General features: G+C 36.0%; 1 protein-coding gene across 1 annotated transcript in view; it reads left to right on the top strand.

Moving 5' to 3' along the window:
- Positions 1 to 18,218, top strand: part of LOC120516160 (aryl hydrocarbon receptor-like) — a 193,868-nt gene that overhangs the window by 129,160 nt on the left and 46,490 nt on the right. Inside the window, exons 7-8 of the mRNA XM_039737635.1 lie at positions 5,006 to 5,208; positions 16,597 to 16,706. Coding sequence (XP_039593569.1) covers positions 5,006 to 5,208; positions 16,597 to 16,706 — 313 coding nt within the window. The remainder of the gene's footprint in view (positions 1 to 5,005; positions 5,209 to 16,596; positions 16,707 to 18,218) is intronic.

Genomic DNA, 18,218 nt, shown 5'->3' with positions numbered 1-18,218 from the left:
CTGTAATTTTGTCTGACAGTAATACAGTGGAACCTCGGTTCACGACCATAATTTGTTCCAGAACTCTGGTTGTAACCCGATTTGGTCGTGAACCGAAGTAATTTCCCCCATAGGTTTGTATGTTAATGCAATTAATCCGTTCCAGACCGTATGAACTGCATATAAATGTATATTTTTTTAAGTTTTTAAGCACAAATATAGTTAATTGCCATTGAATGCACAGCGTAATAGTAAACTAAATGTAAAAACATTGAATAAAACTAAGAAAACCTTGAACAACAGAGAAAACTAACACTGCAAGAGTTTGCAATATAGCCTTACGATCCACTTGCTAAAAACACTTTTTTTAATGAGTTTTAAGCACAGGGAAAGAAATGAACATTTGAAAAATCAGTAATTTAATAAACAACCAAGAAAAGCAACAATGCACGCGTGCGCCTGTGTGTGTGTGTGTGTCTCTCTCTCTTGCGGGTGTGTGTGTGTGTTTGTCTCTTAAGCGTGCGCTTCTGTGTCTGTGTGTGTCTCTCTCGCCTTTGTGTGTGTGTCTGTCTGTCTCTCTCTCGCGTATGCCTGTGTGTGTCTGTCTGTCTGTCTCGCGCGCGCCTGTGTGTGTCTGTCTGTCTGTCTGTCTGTCTCGCGTGCGCCTGTATGTGTGCGTCTGTCTCGCGTGCGCCTGTATGTGTGCGTCTGTCTCGCACGCGCCTGTGTGTGTGTGTGTCTGTCTCTTTCGCGCCTGTGTGTGTGTGTCTGTCTCTCTCTCTGCACAGAAAATGCACAGGAAGAGACTGAACACGTGCTGTGTGGTCCCGTGCATGCGCACTTCACCAGAAGACACACACACACGGACATCTGTACGCACACAGGGGTTTTATTAAAGAGGATGTTTTATAAAACTCTCAATGATTTGTGAAATCTGATCCACACCTTTATACTGTGCAAACCATTTCCAGAAAAGGTTCTGGCACACCTAAAACATTTAATCAGAAATTGCAAAGACATATTGTAAAATTTGAAAAAATGATGAATATTCCATGGTATAGATGTGCCAGCATCCAAAAATCTAGAAAGAAGCATTTCACAAGTGATAACCTTGCAAAATTAAAGCAGTAAATGTTCTGGGGCTTAATTATTTTCAGTGTGAAATCACTGGCCTAGTAACACATTTTTTGGAAAAATGTTTTACAGTATACAGTTAGGTCCATAAATATTTCGACAGAGACAACTTTTTTCTAATTTTGGTCCTGTACATTACCACAATGAATTTTAAATAAAACAACTCAGATGCATTTGAAGTGCAGACTTTCAGCTTTAATTCAGTGGGTTGAACAAAAAGATTGCATAAAAATGTGAGGCAACTGAAGCATTTTTAACACAATCCCTTTATTTCAGGGGCTCAAAAGTAATTGGACAAATTAAATAACTGGAAATAAAATGTTCATTTCTAATACTTGGTTGAAAACCCTTTGCTGGCAATAACAGCCTGAAGTCTTGAACTCATGCACATCACCAGATGCTGGGTTTCTTCCTTTTTAATGCTCTGCCAGGCCTTTACTGCAGCAGCTTTCAGTTGCTGTTTGTTTATGGGCCTTTCTGTCTGAAGTTTAGTCTTCAACAAGTGAAATGCATGCTCAATTGGGTTAAGATCAGGTGACTGACTTAGCCATTCAAGAATTTTCCACTTCTTTGCTTTAATAAACTCCCTGGTTGTTTTGGCTGTATGTTTTGGGTCATTGTCCATCTGTATCATGAAACACCGCCCAATCAATTTGACTACATTTAGCTGGATTTGAGCAGACAGTATGTCTCTGAACACCTCAGAATTCATTCGGCTGCTTCTGTCCTGTGTCACATCATCAATAAACTCTAGTGTCCCAGTGCCACTGGCAGCCATGCATGCCCAAGCCATCACGCTGCCTCCACCGTGTTTTACTGATGATGTAGTATGCTTTGGATAATGAGCTGTTCCACACCTTCTCCATATTTTTTTCTTGCCATCATTCTGGTCGAGGTTGATCTTGGTTTCATTTGTCCAAAGAATGTTTTTCCAGAACCGTGCTGGCTTTTTTAGATGTTCTTTAGCAAAGTCCAATCTAGCCTTTCAGTTCTTGAGGCTGATGAGTGGCTTGCACCTTGCCGTACACCCTCTGCATTTACTTTCATGCAGTCTTCTCTTTATGGTAGACTTGGATATCGATACGCCTACCCCCTAGAAAGTGTTGTTCACTTGGTTGTCTCTTGTGAAGGGGTTTCTCTTCTCCATGGAAATGATTCTGCGATTATCCACCACTGTTGTCTTCCATGGACGTCCAGGTCTTTTTAAATTGCTGAGTTCACCAGTGCTTGCTTTCTTTCTCAGAATGTACCAAACTGTAGATTACAAGATGGCTACTCGTAATATTGTAGCAATTTCTCGGATGGCTTTTTTCTGTTTTCACAGCTTAAGGATGGCTTCTTTCACCTGCATGGAGAGCTCCTTTGACCGCATGTTGTCTGTTCACAGCAAAATCTTCTACTTGCAAGCACCACACCTCAAATCAACTTATATCTTTTATCTTTTGTTTTATTTATTTTTTATTTTTAGCCTTTTATCTGCTTAATTGATAATGACATAACGATGGACTTGCCCACTCCTGCCCATGAAATAGCCTTTGAGTCAATTCTCCAATTACTTTTGAGCCCCTGAAATGAAGGGATTGTGTTAAAAAAAATGCTTTAGTTGCCTCACATTTGTATGCAATCGTTTTGTTCAACCCACTGAATTAAAGCTGAAAGTCTGCACTTCAACTGCATCTGAGTTGTTTTATTTAAAATTCATTGTGGTAATGTACAGAACCAAAATTAGAAAAAAGTTGTCTCTGTCCAAATATTTATGGACCTAACTGTACACAGTGATAAAGGGCAGTTTCAGAAAAAAATTCTGAAAAAGATTGACATTTGTTTTTTTATCCCTGGAGACAGAAAGATGAAAGATGTTTTCACACTTTTTCTGTTTAATGCATTTATTATAAAATTGCCAAAACACATTTAATGAAATATTTTTTAAATGTTTTAAAAAAAAATTGATTTACAACACAGAACGAAAGCATTTATGAGATAATATACCCAGATGTCCCCCATAGCATTAAAAATCTTTGGACCAACACAAAAAGCCTGTTAATAAAATTATTGTATTTTTATTCTGTCAGCCTTTCCTTCAAGAACTGGTTAATCATTCCCAAGAACACTTGATTTTTTACCCCTTTTAATTTTCTGAATCTGTTTTTTCTGAATGCCTTACCAACCACAACCTCTCAAAGAATTCACTGTCCATTATTCATTTTAAAAAGAAATAGTGGTCCCAGGGCTCCTCTAGCTATACACTCCAGATCTGGACCTTAAGAGCTTTGGCTTGTTTACATATCTAACCTTTTATAAAATGACATTTTGAAAACTGTTCCAAAGTATGTTTTTATCAAAGAAAAGTAGGTCATGAAATACCTTTTCCTGTTCAAGTAATTGAAGAGATTGCTGGAGTTTTTCTTTATTTTTCTTTATCATTTGGTGTGCATTTGTTTGTTTGACTGCAGGAGTAAGGTTTATTGTTGGTATTCTGTGTTGGCTCTTTGCCAAAAAATGGGCTCTCTTGCTGTGCTGGGTAGATCAAGTTTAGGCTTATTACTGCAGAGAACAGACCTGCAGAATTATTTCTGCTTGTCCAGGTGGTGTCTCTGGCAGACTTCAAACAAGCAGCTTTGTTCTTTCTTGACAGAAGAGACTTCTTCCTGGCAACACTTCCATAGATGACATTTCATTTCTGTGTGGTTCCTGTTGTTGATCTATTTACCACTACTCCTGAAGCAGCTAAAGATATTTGTCGATCTCCGAAAGTTATTTTACAGTTACCTTTTACCTTTTTTAATAATTATCGTGGTAAAATTCTAGAAAGTAGAAGTAGATTGTCAGCATTGGTCCGAATTCAAAACCAATATTTTCCTGCTGACATCTAAATGCTCAATATTCTATACTGTTGTTTTGCTGCTTTACAAATGTGAATTTACATACTAGCACAGTTATCATACAATTTCTAAAATGCTGTGAATGCCTGCATTTTGCAGTGTCAGCTGTACTGTGAAGTATTATAGTATCCTTCATTCAAACTGAATGACTGAATCTGTGTCTCAGCCAGTCATTTCAGTTCATTGTCAAAGAGTAGAAACATATGCCCTTCAGACATAATATTTCTCCAGTACCCATACAAATGAGTTTTTTGCCTCAAAGATGTGATCTCAGCTTGGAAAATATAACAGAAGTATGAAACATTTGTGTAACCTAGATAGTGAAAACAATATAGTGAAAGTATTAGCCTTAAACAACAGGGCACAACTGCTGTAGTGCTATTGAATTCATACCCCAGCTTTTCTTTAGTAGGTCACCATGTTTCATTGATGAAATAAACATTTAACATCATTGTTTTACAATCATATACTGTATTTCAGAGCAAGATCAGGTTGTTTTATCCTTGCAGCACCAAGCAAAAAGCTAAACCTGAAATGTGAGGTCATCAAAGGCTACAAATTCATCATGAAAATCTTAAATTTGCTCATGTCTGCCATATATTTTGTATAATACCTGCAGCAGATATACTAAATAAATTCTAAAGTTACAAAGTCTAATTTTGATAATTTAGTGGTAGTATCATCTTGATTGGTTAAAATGTTAAAAAAATTGTTCACATGTAGACCTGAGCCAAGAATATTAGCTCCCTATATAAGATTTGAAATTCTGTCAAATGAGGCCTTTATAAGGCAACAAAAAATAAACTTATTTGTAGTATAATGATTTTTGAAGTACTGTAAGTTTTACCTGTAAATGAGTTAACTGCTAATGCTAATATTGAAATAATTATAATTTTTGGCTATATTTGACTGTTTAGTGTATGATATTCAAACCTTTTGAAAGTCTTATATGTTATACATTAGCTAACCAATTTTCTTTGTCTGTTTGTATTTGTTCCTATGTTTTTTAGGCCATGAATTTTCAGGGACGTTTGAAGTTTTTGCACGGACAAAACCGAAAGGCGAAAGATGGTTCAGTCATTCCTCCCCAGCTGGCACTATTTGCTGTTGCAACACCTCTTCAACCTCCATCTATTCTTGAAATTAGGACTAAAAACTTCATTTTCCGTACAAAACACAAGCTTGACTTTACCCCTACTGGATGTGATGCAAAGTAAGTAGTAAAGTACTAGTTTTTTTCCTGAAATTTTGAGCATACTGCAAGATATCTTTTAGGTAACATATTTCATGGTTTAATCATATCTTTCTTATACATGTTTTATATTCAAGGTAGGCAAAAAATACTAGTTTGATTTTTTTCATTCATTGTTGCTATGTAATTAGTATTAGGCCAAGGTATGGGTAGAAAAAGTTTTTTCCAGTGGTTATGTATCGTAATAATTGATGAGGTTTGTGTGTGTCTTCTCTTTTTTGTTATTATTATTTTTTTTTTTAATTTTTCTTTTTTACAGGGATCCTCATGTCTGTGTGAGCTTTCTTTCTGGCACTCTGATGTTCCTCTCACATCCCATAAAGACATGCATGCTAGGTTGACTGGTATTTCCAAATTGGTGCTGTGCTAGTGTGTGTGTGTGCGTGTGTTAGTGGGCCCTGTAATGGAATGGTTCTCTGCCTAACAACTGAATTGAATTAGATGTGTTTGGTTCAGTGAAGATTTATCTGTGCAGAGAATTAAATGGGAGTAGATTTCTGTCATGTTCTTCTGTTATTAATGTGTTAAATACCCCACCACCCCTAATCAAAACATTGTAGATCATTGTTACTGTTTTTCTGGTATAGTTTTTACAAAAAAAAAATAATATTGCAAAACATATAATTTAGCATGTGCTAAGCATTTACGGTTTTCATGTTGTCACATGTAAATAATCCCTGCTAGAAAAACTTTTCAACTAATTTTACTTTTCATTATTTTGACATATGTACAGTACCTTATTATATGTAAAAAAAGCATGATTGCATATGTGCTTTAAAGGAACAAATAGCAAAACATTGCTAGCTCTGTGAGATAATTTACTGCTTACAGCAGACACACACATAAATACATGTACTGTATTTTTCATTAACATATTATAGATAAAGGTGAAAGTTACAACGAAAACTATTGTCAGGGTGATCTTTTTTTAATTCCATAAGGTGTAGCTTTTAATTTATTATCCTAAAATCTTTTTTTTCTTTTTACACATTGCCGTGTATTAGAATCTGGTTGAAATTCTATTCTTCTTCTTATTATTATTATCATCATTATTATTAGTGTTGTTGCATTATCACTAGTCTTAGATTTTTACTGATCATCTCCAAGTGTACACTATGTGTATAATGTACAGAATATAGTTTATACATATCAAACAGAACTTTTAAGGTTATTTCATACATATTTTTGATCAAGCTCTCATCTTTTTGATTTACACCTGTAAGCATCTAAAGACATGTTTTTACCTTAACTATGTTAAATTTCCACTTATTTCTTTTATTAAACTTTTATGTTTATTATTTCTATTTGTGCTTGGTTTCTCTTAGTAGTCTTTGCATTTCAAAAGCCAAGCCTATTGTGAAAAGCCATATATAAAAATTAATTAAATTGAATTGAACCAAACTACGTTAGCATTTTTACATCTTCAGATGTGGCATTAACTTGACATACTGTATTCAAATGGAATAAACAAATGCATTTATGTTTCAATATATTTTACAGTACTGTGGCATTAAACATAACTCCCATGAGTGGTATCTAAAAAAAAAATATCATCAAAGGAAAATAATGTTCCTTTTGAAAAGCATTAAAAGAAGTTGTGTAAATGTGAGAATACAACCTTTACATTTTACATTTCTAGACATGTGCAATATTTGGAATTGTACCTAGGCTAAGACAGGAATTGCTTTTATTATCAGGAATAGTTTAGCAGTGTGTAAATTGCTCCGCAAAACATAATTTAATTTATAGTAAGGCAGTTAATCAAATTTACTTCACAGTCTAAATCAAGACCTCTTTGCTGTTTAATGAAGATATGGTTGTGAAAACGTAAATACACCCTTTATATGGTTTTATTAATCAGGATAATACCCATCTAGTTGTAACCATTCTCCACTGCACGCACCATACTGCTGCACCCTGAACTTGAATCTGGTTAATCCCTGAAGCTTCTATCTTGTGATTTGTAAAGTGCCACACACACCACCATGAAGGAGTAACGCAACTCCAATGAATTCAATGAAAACGCATGGAAAGGCTCACATTAACACAATGATAAAATTTATAGAAAATCATTCAAAACATTTCAAAACAACAATTTTACACTACAAAGATCATATTACAATTACTGTCACATACAAAAAAAATTAACTCAAACAATTTAAAATAATTTAATTCTACTGTACAGAGAATAACAGTTTGCTTACCTCCTCTCACAGTATCAAAACTAACACTGGGAGAGGCTAACACTGATGATATAATATTAACACAATAAACGGAGTAGGGAAATATAACAGGAACAAAACAGGAAAACATACAACATGATGAATGTTATCAGGATTTAATGGCGCTCCAAATAACTAAACTTAGTATTTTAGACACCTTTTGCATAGTTCTTATTAGTTCTGGAAAGCAATCCTAACCTCAGGTGACAAACAACACAGATTTTTCTTTTACAGTTCTTTAATTCCACAAAAAATAAGAGAGTATACAGAAGCCTTGTATGTATAATTCAGCTGTCATCATCATCGTGTTCTTTTTCTTTCCACTTTTCCTGGTGAGGTTTGCAGTAGCAACTTGCTGAGCTGGGCTGAATGGGCACTTTCTCCAGACACTCCCAGGACAGAATGTTATAATTCCTGCAGCATGCACTATGCCTTTTACACCTTCCTAGGACATCACCAGGAAGCGTCCTGTCTCCCATTAGCAGACCACCTCCAATGGCTTCCCTTGATCCAGAGAGGCAATGGTTTTACACTTATTTCCTTTCCTATGTAAAACTCCTCATGAGAGAGTTAGCCCTGCAACCTTACACATAAACCCTTATTCCATTGTTTAATTCAGTATGCATAATTTGTGACCATAAGTGAAGATGAGAATTGACTAGTGCAACAAGACCTTCATTCAAGGACTTAGCTTTTGCTTCACAACCACAGTCTGACACGATGTTAATAAAACTGCTGTTGTAATGCTAATACTATATAGCACTATATAGTTGATGTGATTGGCAATTTGTTTCATTGCTATTGTATATTATCTAGTGAGGCAGATATTAATTGGACCCTTGTAAGACGGACTGGCTCTATTCAAAATATGCTCCTGCCTTGCAACTAATGCTGCCAGCTCGCTACAGCCCTGAAATAAGTTCACTAGGTTAAATTAAATCAAGAAAGATTAACGATTTGCTTTTTTTTTTTTTTTTAATAATGTAATGGGAGGTAGATAGATACTTTATTAATCCTAAGGGAAAATTCACATACTCCAGCAGGAGCATACTGATAAAGAACAATATTAAATTAAAGAGTGATAACAATGAAGGTATAACAGACAGACAATTTTGTATAATATTAATGTTTACCCCCCAGGGTGGAATTGAAGAGTCGCATGGTGTGGGGGAGGAACGATCTTCTCAGTCTGTCAGTGGAGCAGGACAGTGACAGCAGTCTGTCGCTGAAGCTGCTCCTCTGCCTGGAGATGATCCTGTTCAGGGGATGCAGTTGATTCACCATTATTGACAGGAGCCTGCTCAGTGCCCATCACTCTGCCACGGATGTCCAACTGTCCAGCTCCGTGCCTACAATAGAGTCTGCCTTCCTCACCAGTTTGTTGAGACGTAAGGCATCCCTCTTCTTTATGCTGCCTCCCCAGCACACCACCACGTAGAAGAGGGCGCTCGCCACAACCGTCTGATAGAACATCTGTAGCATCTTATTGCAGATGTTGAAGGATGCCAGCTTTCTAAGGAAGTATAATTTGCTCTGTCCTTTCTTGCACAAAGCATCAGTATTGACAGTCCAGTCCAATTTATCATCCAGCTGCACTCCCAGGTATTTATAGGTCTGCACCCTCTGCACACAGTCACCTCTGATGTTCACGGGGTCCATGAGGGGCCTGGGCCTCCTAAAAACCACCACCAGCTCATTGGTTTTGCTGGTGTTTAGTTGTAGGTGGTTTGAGTTGCACCATTTAACAAAGTCCTTGATTAGTTTCCTATACTCCTCCTCCTGCCCACACCTGATGCAGCCCACGATAGCACTGTTGTCTGCACATGGCAGGACTACGAGTTGTATTGGAAGTCCTATGTATATAGGCTGAACAGGACCGGAGAAAGTACAGTCCCCTGCGCCGCTCCTGTGTTGCTGACCACAATGTCAGACCTGCAGTTCCCAAGAGACACATACTGAAGTCTGTCTTTAAGATAGTCCACGATCCATGCAACCAGATATGAATCTACTCCCATCTCTGCCAGCTTGTCCCTAAGGATCAAAGGTTGGTAGTATGTATGTCCGAATATTTTTGTTGCTGACAATATACAGTACATTATAAAACCTTTAAAAAGATGTCTCAAGCGTTAATCGCTGACCACAGTGCATGATATAAACACTCCTTTCCACAGTTTAATGTAATTGTTTACAGAACCTGATTCAATTAACAGAGTAGGAATGCCTGCTAGTTAGAATGAAATATTACTTAGGTATGAATAATGAAACATCTGGTCATAATGCCAGTTTTATAGTGATGGAATCAAATTTACTACTTGGCAACCAAGTTGATTGTAGAGGCTTTTTGAGTATCAATTACATTTTAAATCATATACATACTTATGGATTTAATTTAATTAAATAAAAACTTTAAACAGTGAAATGCTTTTTTCATAACTAGAATGAACTTTGTATGTTTGTCTCTCTGTCTACGTCTATATGTAAAATACCAACTCCAACAAGGTGTTAGAAACATTCCTTTTGGATTTGTGTCTTTGCTGACACAATAACATCATGTACCTCCTGAGGCCATGCAGGCTGTTGGAGTAAATTGTACTCACAGCTTGACATACGTGCTACATTAAATTCTGTTTTATCCTGCTGAAACTATTCATTTGATAAAAAGTAAACAACATCCATAAAACGATGCAAATAGTTGTTAACAATGCATGAGTGCGTTGGAGCATTCAAGTGACAAGTGGTATTAAGAGACCTAAGGGGTGCCAAACAAAGATAACTCATATCATTACATTTATACCACCAACCTGTACTGTTCACTCAAGGCAGAGTGGATATATGCAGTCATGCTGTTTATACCAAATTCTGACTTTGCCAAGGGTATGTCATAGTAGAAATTGACATTCATCAAACGATGAGTTGTTTTTTTCATGCTTCAGTTGTTTTGTTATGGTGATTGCATGTCTATTGTAGCTTCACCCTCCTGTTTTTCATTGATAGGAAAGAAAGCCAGTGTGGTCTTCTGCTGGTCAGCACATCAGCTTTGATGTTCAATGTGGTATGGATTCAGAGATGCCCTTTAGTTCTACTGTTCTAGAAAGCTGTTTCTTGAGTATTTTTGGATGTTGCATTATCTTAAAATACATTGCGTATTCTTTTTCTCCTTTTTCAATAAACAAGGTGTTTTCATTTGTCAGACTGTCATGCGTAGGATCTTTTCAGTTTATTATAGCATTCTCTCTAAATTCCAGTGGCTATGATTATGGGGAAATCTCTGAAGGACAGTTGTTTCTGAGATGAAAGAACTACAATATCAAGTCCTAACAAATTTACCATGATCAAAGTTAATATTGCCATCATTTAAGCCTGTAAGTTGTTCCCCAAACGCACATGTGTGACAGACACTACATTGAAATTATTTAGGCTACTTTAGAAAAAGTTATAATATTTTACATTCTCTCTGAATGCTTCCACTTGTTATGACCATGAAAAAAGTCTAGTTTTCTAGATTTAGAAGCCACCTAATAAGAAATACGAAATTACCAGTCTAAAGAAATGAATATCTAAAAATTGCTGAATTTTGCATACAGGTATGCTGTGTTATTGTTACTATTATACTATAATCTACATTTTTTTGCAAACATCACCATGAATTTGGCTGGTTCAGTTGCTACTTATCATTGAGAAGCTTATCATCGCATCTGCTAGATATAGTGGCTGAAATTGCTAAATTGTTAGACTATTTTTCTAAAGTGTTGCTACCATCTACATTTATGCATTTTATGGTTTTATCTTATAATATGTCCTTGAATTTGTTGACAGGTATAATTAAGTAAAATGTATTATTGTGGCAGTTTTTATTTTTTACCAAAGCGGTTTACTTGAATTTTCTTCTTGTGGTTGTAAACATAAAAATGTACATTCACATGCTACAGAATAATAACAGTTTAAAACCAATAAAAGTCTAAACAGTGTTCAGCTTAAATTGCATCATTTAAGGAAAGATTGTCACTGAGACTTGATTGAAGTCATTATGGATAGCACTCCATTTCAACCATTCAATGTTCCAATGTTTTTGAACTTAGTGAAGTCACATTACTGAAAATTTCTAAAACAGTATGATTTTTCGCAGTATGCTGTGGCCAGTCCACCATAAGTAATGCATTTTTTCTCAGCCATTTTGAATGGCTACATCTGTACTTGGAAATAATTATGTAGTGCCCACTACACACTGAAATCTCCAGGGAAAGACAAGCTTCATCTTGTTCATATTTAATGAAACAGAAGTTATTTTCCATAAGGAGTTGCTGCATTGGATAAGTAAATATAAGTTTATTTAATACATTGTGAATCAAAACATAAACACTTTACTCCTTAGTTTGATAAGAGCTGTGTGATGCTAAATTGTTCACGGATTAGTAGATAAGTATTTCATATTTATAGACACTATTTAGCTAACAGTGTATGAATATTTTTTATTGGCTGTTCAGCAACCTTACAACTTGTTGGTAGAAACTGTCCGTGAATCTGCTGGTAAGGGTGCCAGTGACCATATGCTGTTTGCCAGAAGGGAAAAATGGGAAAAGCAATTGTGCAGGAGAACAGAGGTTTTTAATTATACTGTTTGCCTTTCTGAGACAGCGAGTGTTGTATATGCCCTGCAAAAACAGGCAACTTGGTGTTTTTAATATTCTGTACTGCTTTCACCACCTTCTGCAGTACTGTATGATCTTGTGCCAAGCAGGTGCTATAAAACGATGTGAGGTTCCCACTGAGAATGGACTGTACTGTCTATCTACAGTATCTACTGTGCACTTGTAATGGTTCTTGAGAGGTGACATAGCAATGTGAGCTGTCTTCAGACATGTAAGGAAGTGGAGGCTATGGTGAGCCTTTTTTTAAGAGCTGAAATGTGTTGTGCCCTCTTCAGTTTGCCAGTGATAACAATCATTCCAAGCAATATAAAACTGCTCACATTTCCTCAAGTAGTATGATCTGCCTTCTGTTTTCTGAAGTCAAAGATCAGCCCCTTGGTTTTGCTAATACTAAGGGTGAAAATTTTCTCCTGGCAAACTGACTTCTGAAAACCAGACGTCATTGTTTCTTAGTAACATTATTCCTACTGCCATGCATTTTATTTTTCATATAATGCCATGTGCTCGACTTTAAAACAGTTGCCAGTAATGTGTATCATGTGCATTAAGGCAGAATGTTTCAAGAAGTGACCATCAATAGTCTAGGAATTCAACAATGGGGAGTGTACTGGAAGTAAATGTGTACAATGAAAATGAACCTCACCAGTCTTTAAAGGCAAATAGTAATGGATTGATGAAAAGCCTTTGAATTGTGTTTAAATGTTAGCTTCTCAATTGCCCTTTGTTTAAACTCTGTACCTTTCATCCCAATTTATCACCACTACACCCTTGTCTTGATTACATATGTTCAGGGGATTTATACTGCAGCCTCAGCCAACACACAGTGCAAAGACATAGTCTTTAGAAAAAGATATAAACTATAATCTTACCAGATTAAAGCAAATTCTGGTCATTCGTCCTATTCTGCAACATGGCATGTGACGTGGTGATATGTTGAACATTTATGTTACGTACTGTACAAATACTCTGTGGACAGCCTGTTTGTCAAATCCAGGTCTTGAATACTAGTTAAGTGACCTTCAACACAGGACCCACTATTTTGAATAATTAAAAACACATAAAGCTCATCTATGTGTAACTCTCTTCAAAAAAACCTTTCAGTTCTCAAGTAGAAAATTCCATATATTACCAGAATAAACAACATCTGCTTCTGCATATAAGCTGCATCCCATCCAGTATACGCTGCAGGCATTAGCATTAAATGTGGGAAAGTTGAACTCAAAATCAGTTATTTAGTTCAACATTAACACATATATTTTTCATCATTTCACCAACATAAGCAGATTGCATACTTCTGTACTTAATTTGTGAGATGACCGTACCTTCATTTCAAAGTTTTGCGACTAGCACATTTCTAAATACATGGACTTCTTGTAACTCAGTGACATTGGTTAGCTTAGTAGGTAAAGTGTGCAATCAGAAAAATGAGATGGCAGACTTTTGATTGATGAACAGATATTTTAGAGACCCTTCTTCAAGTGTAATTATCACCTTTTCTTCCAAAATTACTGCTCATCTACCTAGATTAATCCTGCTGTTTTGCGGTGGCTGTTCTAACATTGCAGTCTTGTTGAAAAAGTAAAACTACAGAAGCTTATTCCCACCATTCATTAACAAAAAATACTGCATTAATTCATAAAAGTGTTATTAAACAAAGATATCACCTGCTGCAGTAGGTGACATTGTGCATACAGATGCTCATCCTCTCGTAAGGATAAGGTTAAGCAATCAAGTGACTAGAACTAAACAGGAACTTTATGTATACATTTAATACTGCATGAGGAGGGGTAAATTTAATCCATCCAGTTTAGGGGCAGAGGGAGCCAGCGATTATTACAACAGTACTAGTAAAAGGCAAATAGCAAATATGGTGGAGGATAGGCAGGTCCTTTGCAGCACACAGTCACTTAGCCAATCTCAAAAGAGTGTGCTGCATGTAATTCAGTAACAGAAACCTATAAAAATGTATCTACTTAATTTAATCCAGTTAATTGTTATAAATATTTTGAATAGTGTGATCTGGTAGTACATCAGCCATTGTTCATACTATGAATCTACATGGTTGGGGGAGAGAAAAAAGGGGTGGATGTTATTTATTTCACAGCAAATGAAGAACTGAATCTTTTTTTATTATCTAAGATCTATTACTGAAATATTTCCAGTGTTTTGTGTTAAAACAGGTTATATGCAATTAATCACAGTCACTGATACCAATCAATCCATAAATACACAGGGAGAACATGGAAACACCATGCAGATCCTGGCACTGTGAGGCAGGAATGTGAACTCTGCACTACCACTCTGCCCATGTTAAAACTTTTGCACTAAAATTAGTTAACTTTAACCAAAAATAAATTTAAGTGTATACCTATAACTTGTGTTCAGTACTTGTTTTTTGATTGCAAATAATGTCACAAGACAAATGAAGTACACATGTGCACAATGTTACTGTCAACAGAAGGCAATAATTATGCGAAATAATGCAATCCATTTTTGACTGGCAGGAATAAGCTTCAATATATTAGTCTTTAAAATGAATTTGTACTTGTTCTTATCAAATAAGCCATATGTCTTAAACTTCAATGATAATGAAGTCAGTATGGCAACAGTCATGAAATTAACTTTTATTTTTTTTTTTATTTATAAACTGAATTTGCATGTGAGATTTTCTAGTTTTAAAATTCCACAAGTTGTGCAGGGAAAATGTCTCAGTTGCACCAGTTGGGCATATTCTAAAAATCAAAGCCAGTTGTTCTGCCCCACATCTTGTTAGTTGAGACTGTTATTTGTTGAATTGTGCTCCCCCTTCATCTTGTTATTTATTAACGCACCAGTCAGTCACATCCCACACTCACAGTGGTGCTATAAAAGTCTATGAAACTCATGTAAAGCAGCATAATAAACATTTGAATAAAATACACCCCATGTCTCTCACGTAGGCACCCCTTTATCTCTTGTTTCAGTTACATCCAAAATGTATCCTTAGGGTATATAAACTCCTGGGTCTGGTTAGTTGTGGTACTTAGCAATTTGAACCTCTGTCTACACACTTCTCTTTGTCTTGATCCAACCATGGAAATCACTCACCTTGTAAGTGTCTTTTAAAGCTTTTTTGTTTAAAATATACTGTCTGCTATGTATTGCTTTGTAAATCATTTATTGTCTTGCTGTGGCCAGTCCACCATAAGTAATGCATTTTTTCTCAGCCATTTTGAATGGCTACATCTGTACTTGGAAATAATTATGTAGTGCCCACTGTACACTATACACTATACACCTGTATATACCTGTATGTTTCTTTTGTATATATTTCAGTTTACAATGAAGTACGTCCATTAAAAGCTTTCAAGAAAGCTCACCCCTTGTCATTTTTTACGTGGATGTGCCGAGTTGTTTAAGCTCTCTGCGGCCGCATTGCACAGACAATACGGAGTGAGGCAGAAAACCAGTATTTCTTGCTCTTGATGAAGCTGAATTTAAATTGGAGATGTGCATTTTCAGTACTTTGATGTCAGTGAAACTGATGTCAAAAACATGGGACTGTTTTTTAGGTTCACAATAAAAGACCAGAAAAACAATTGCACACTGTCCATTCGCCTTTTTTGACAAGCATGTTTGGATAAACTTACATGTGTGAACAGAGTTTTTCCACAGTTAATTAAACTCAAAGCACCCACCAGTTAATACTTCATGCAGTGCTTGCAGCATGCATTGACTACTCATACTTGTTTTCAGCAATTTGACTATGTATTCCAACTGTTAGTTTTCTCAGCGCACAAGTGATCAGACTTAAACAAATGATTAATGTTTAAATATTGTAATATTTATTGCCATTTTCATTTTTGATTTATTTATATTTATTTATTGCATGAAATTTGCAAAGTGATCCTTTTTTGCAAGTCTTTCTTGGTATTTAACTATATTTGATTGTGGTTGCTTTCCCTCTGTACATTTTATGTTATTGTTCTGATCTCTACAGTGGTTTTTAGAAGTCATAAATGGACAGTTGGCTGATATTTCCATTTCTTTCAATGTGATGAGGAGCTAGTTACTTCAAAAAAATATGCTTAAAGCAAACACAGAATGGCGTGATCAAATGTTATACTTGCTTTCAATCAGGCAGGATTTTAGCCAATCACAACATGATATTTATTTTAGGTACCTCACCTGCTAACCAATATGAATGTCATAGATCTAAATTTTCACAGAAATAATGTCTTCTTTGATTGAAAACACAGTATATAAGCCTAATTGCAATTTCATATTTTCTTCAGTAGAAACACCTTGTAGAATGTTTTAACTTATTTTAGTACAAAATTAAATCAAGCACAGCATTAGTTGCTTCCAAGATTTGAAGCAAGTCCAATGCACCCTAATGATGTTTCAGAAAAGATAAAATGAAGTTTTTCCATCAATCTAAATATACACTTATTGTCAGCATAGATTTTAACATGCATTAATGTTTTTTCCACCTGCAGGGGAAGAATTGTATTGGGATACACCGATGCAGAACTGTGTTACCGTGGAACTGGTTACCAGTTCATTCATGCAGCTGATATGCTATATTGTGCAGAAAATCACATAAGAAGTGAGTACAGTTTTTCACTCTCCACAAGATGTCTGTCCTTATATAAATTCTAATCTACTTGAGTGAAATTAAATGTTAAATAGTCTCATCTCATCTTCCCATCTGATTTTCCTGGTAAGGGTTATGGTGGCAGCAGGCCAAGATTATAAATAACAATTGTAAATATGAAAAAAATAAACATAGCATAACTAGAAAGGTTTGTGGTATGGAAATCTTCATTCTTATATGCTATTTATTTATTATCTATATATCTATTGTGAGATGTGGCCGGCCACTCATCCCGGCTAATACCCCCAGGCCACCTGATGGAGCCCTCCTTGCAGCATGGAAGGGCCCCGAATGCCAGAAGGGAATCATGGACAGTGGAGTTATAATGCACAGCCCTGCTGGATACCATGGGGGTCGCCAGGAGTCGCTGCAGGGAGGCCCAGAGATTTATATTTTCCGTATAGCTAGGAAGTATTTCCACGTGTCAAGAACGGAAGAAATGATATACTTCCGGGCTGAAGAAAAAGAGAAGTTTTTACCTGACCCGGAAGTGCTGGATAATTACATGGACTGAGGGCTCAGAAGCACTTACGGGTCGAGGACTATAAGGGACTGTGGGAGTTCCCAGACAGATGAGCTGAGTTGGGAGGCAGGGTGGCTAAGTGTCTGGGAGTGGAGGATTGTGATTTGATTATAGAGAAGTGTATTGTTTGAGTATTGTGGAGTGGAGGGTGCTTTGTGCACATTATTATTGTAATAAATAATTATTGGACTTTTTATCTGGTGTCTGACGTGGTGTCTGAGGGTTCAAGGGAGCGAGAGCGCCCCTATCTGTCACACTATATATCTATATTGCAGAATATGGGAGGTATGGCCACATCTGCAATAAATTGTAACAAGGTTTACATTATGTTAAATATGTTAATATTAATTTTCAAAATGTGTTGTTTAAGAATATCCACTTGAGGAATGGTTTACAGATGAAATGGCTATGTGGTTTATTAAAATAAGATCGGCATAAAGCCGTGGCACCTCAGCATTGCTAATTGCTTCTTTCAAATTATACAATGTTTGTTTTACAGATTATTTCTTGGAGAAAATAATGTCATTACTGATTACCTTTACACTACTTTAAAACCCCACAGATATTTGGAAAGTACAAAAAGGATACCCAAATGCCCTTTCAGTACTGTAATAAGAAAGAAATAATCTAAAACAGCGAACGTGAATTCAGCAGTTAAACAAGTAAACTACATGACTTGCATAAACACTGTACCATTTGTAAACATGTGGACCAGCAAGTAGAGGCCTTTAGGTCTCATAAAAAATGAAAGTTAATAATTAGAAAAACAGACATAACCACTCAAAACACCTGCAGACATGGGGTTGATAAATGGTAAAACTGTTGCTAGCATAGCAGCCAGCAGATTAGATCACTTACTGATTTGTGGACAGCTACCTACAGTGTTTTATTGAGTAACACAATCAATCTGCCCATGTCTTTGCCCTTATCGGTGCTGTTTA

This window comes from Polypterus senegalus, chromosome 15 (assembly GCF_016835505.1).
Source record: "Polypterus senegalus isolate Bchr_013 chromosome 15, ASM1683550v1, whole genome shotgun sequence".
NCBI lineage: Eukaryota > Metazoa > Chordata > Cladistia > Polypteriformes > Polypteridae > Polypterus > Polypterus senegalus.
The sequence above is the reverse complement of the archived record's forward strand: the minus strand, read 5'-3'. Positions and strand labels throughout refer to the sequence as shown.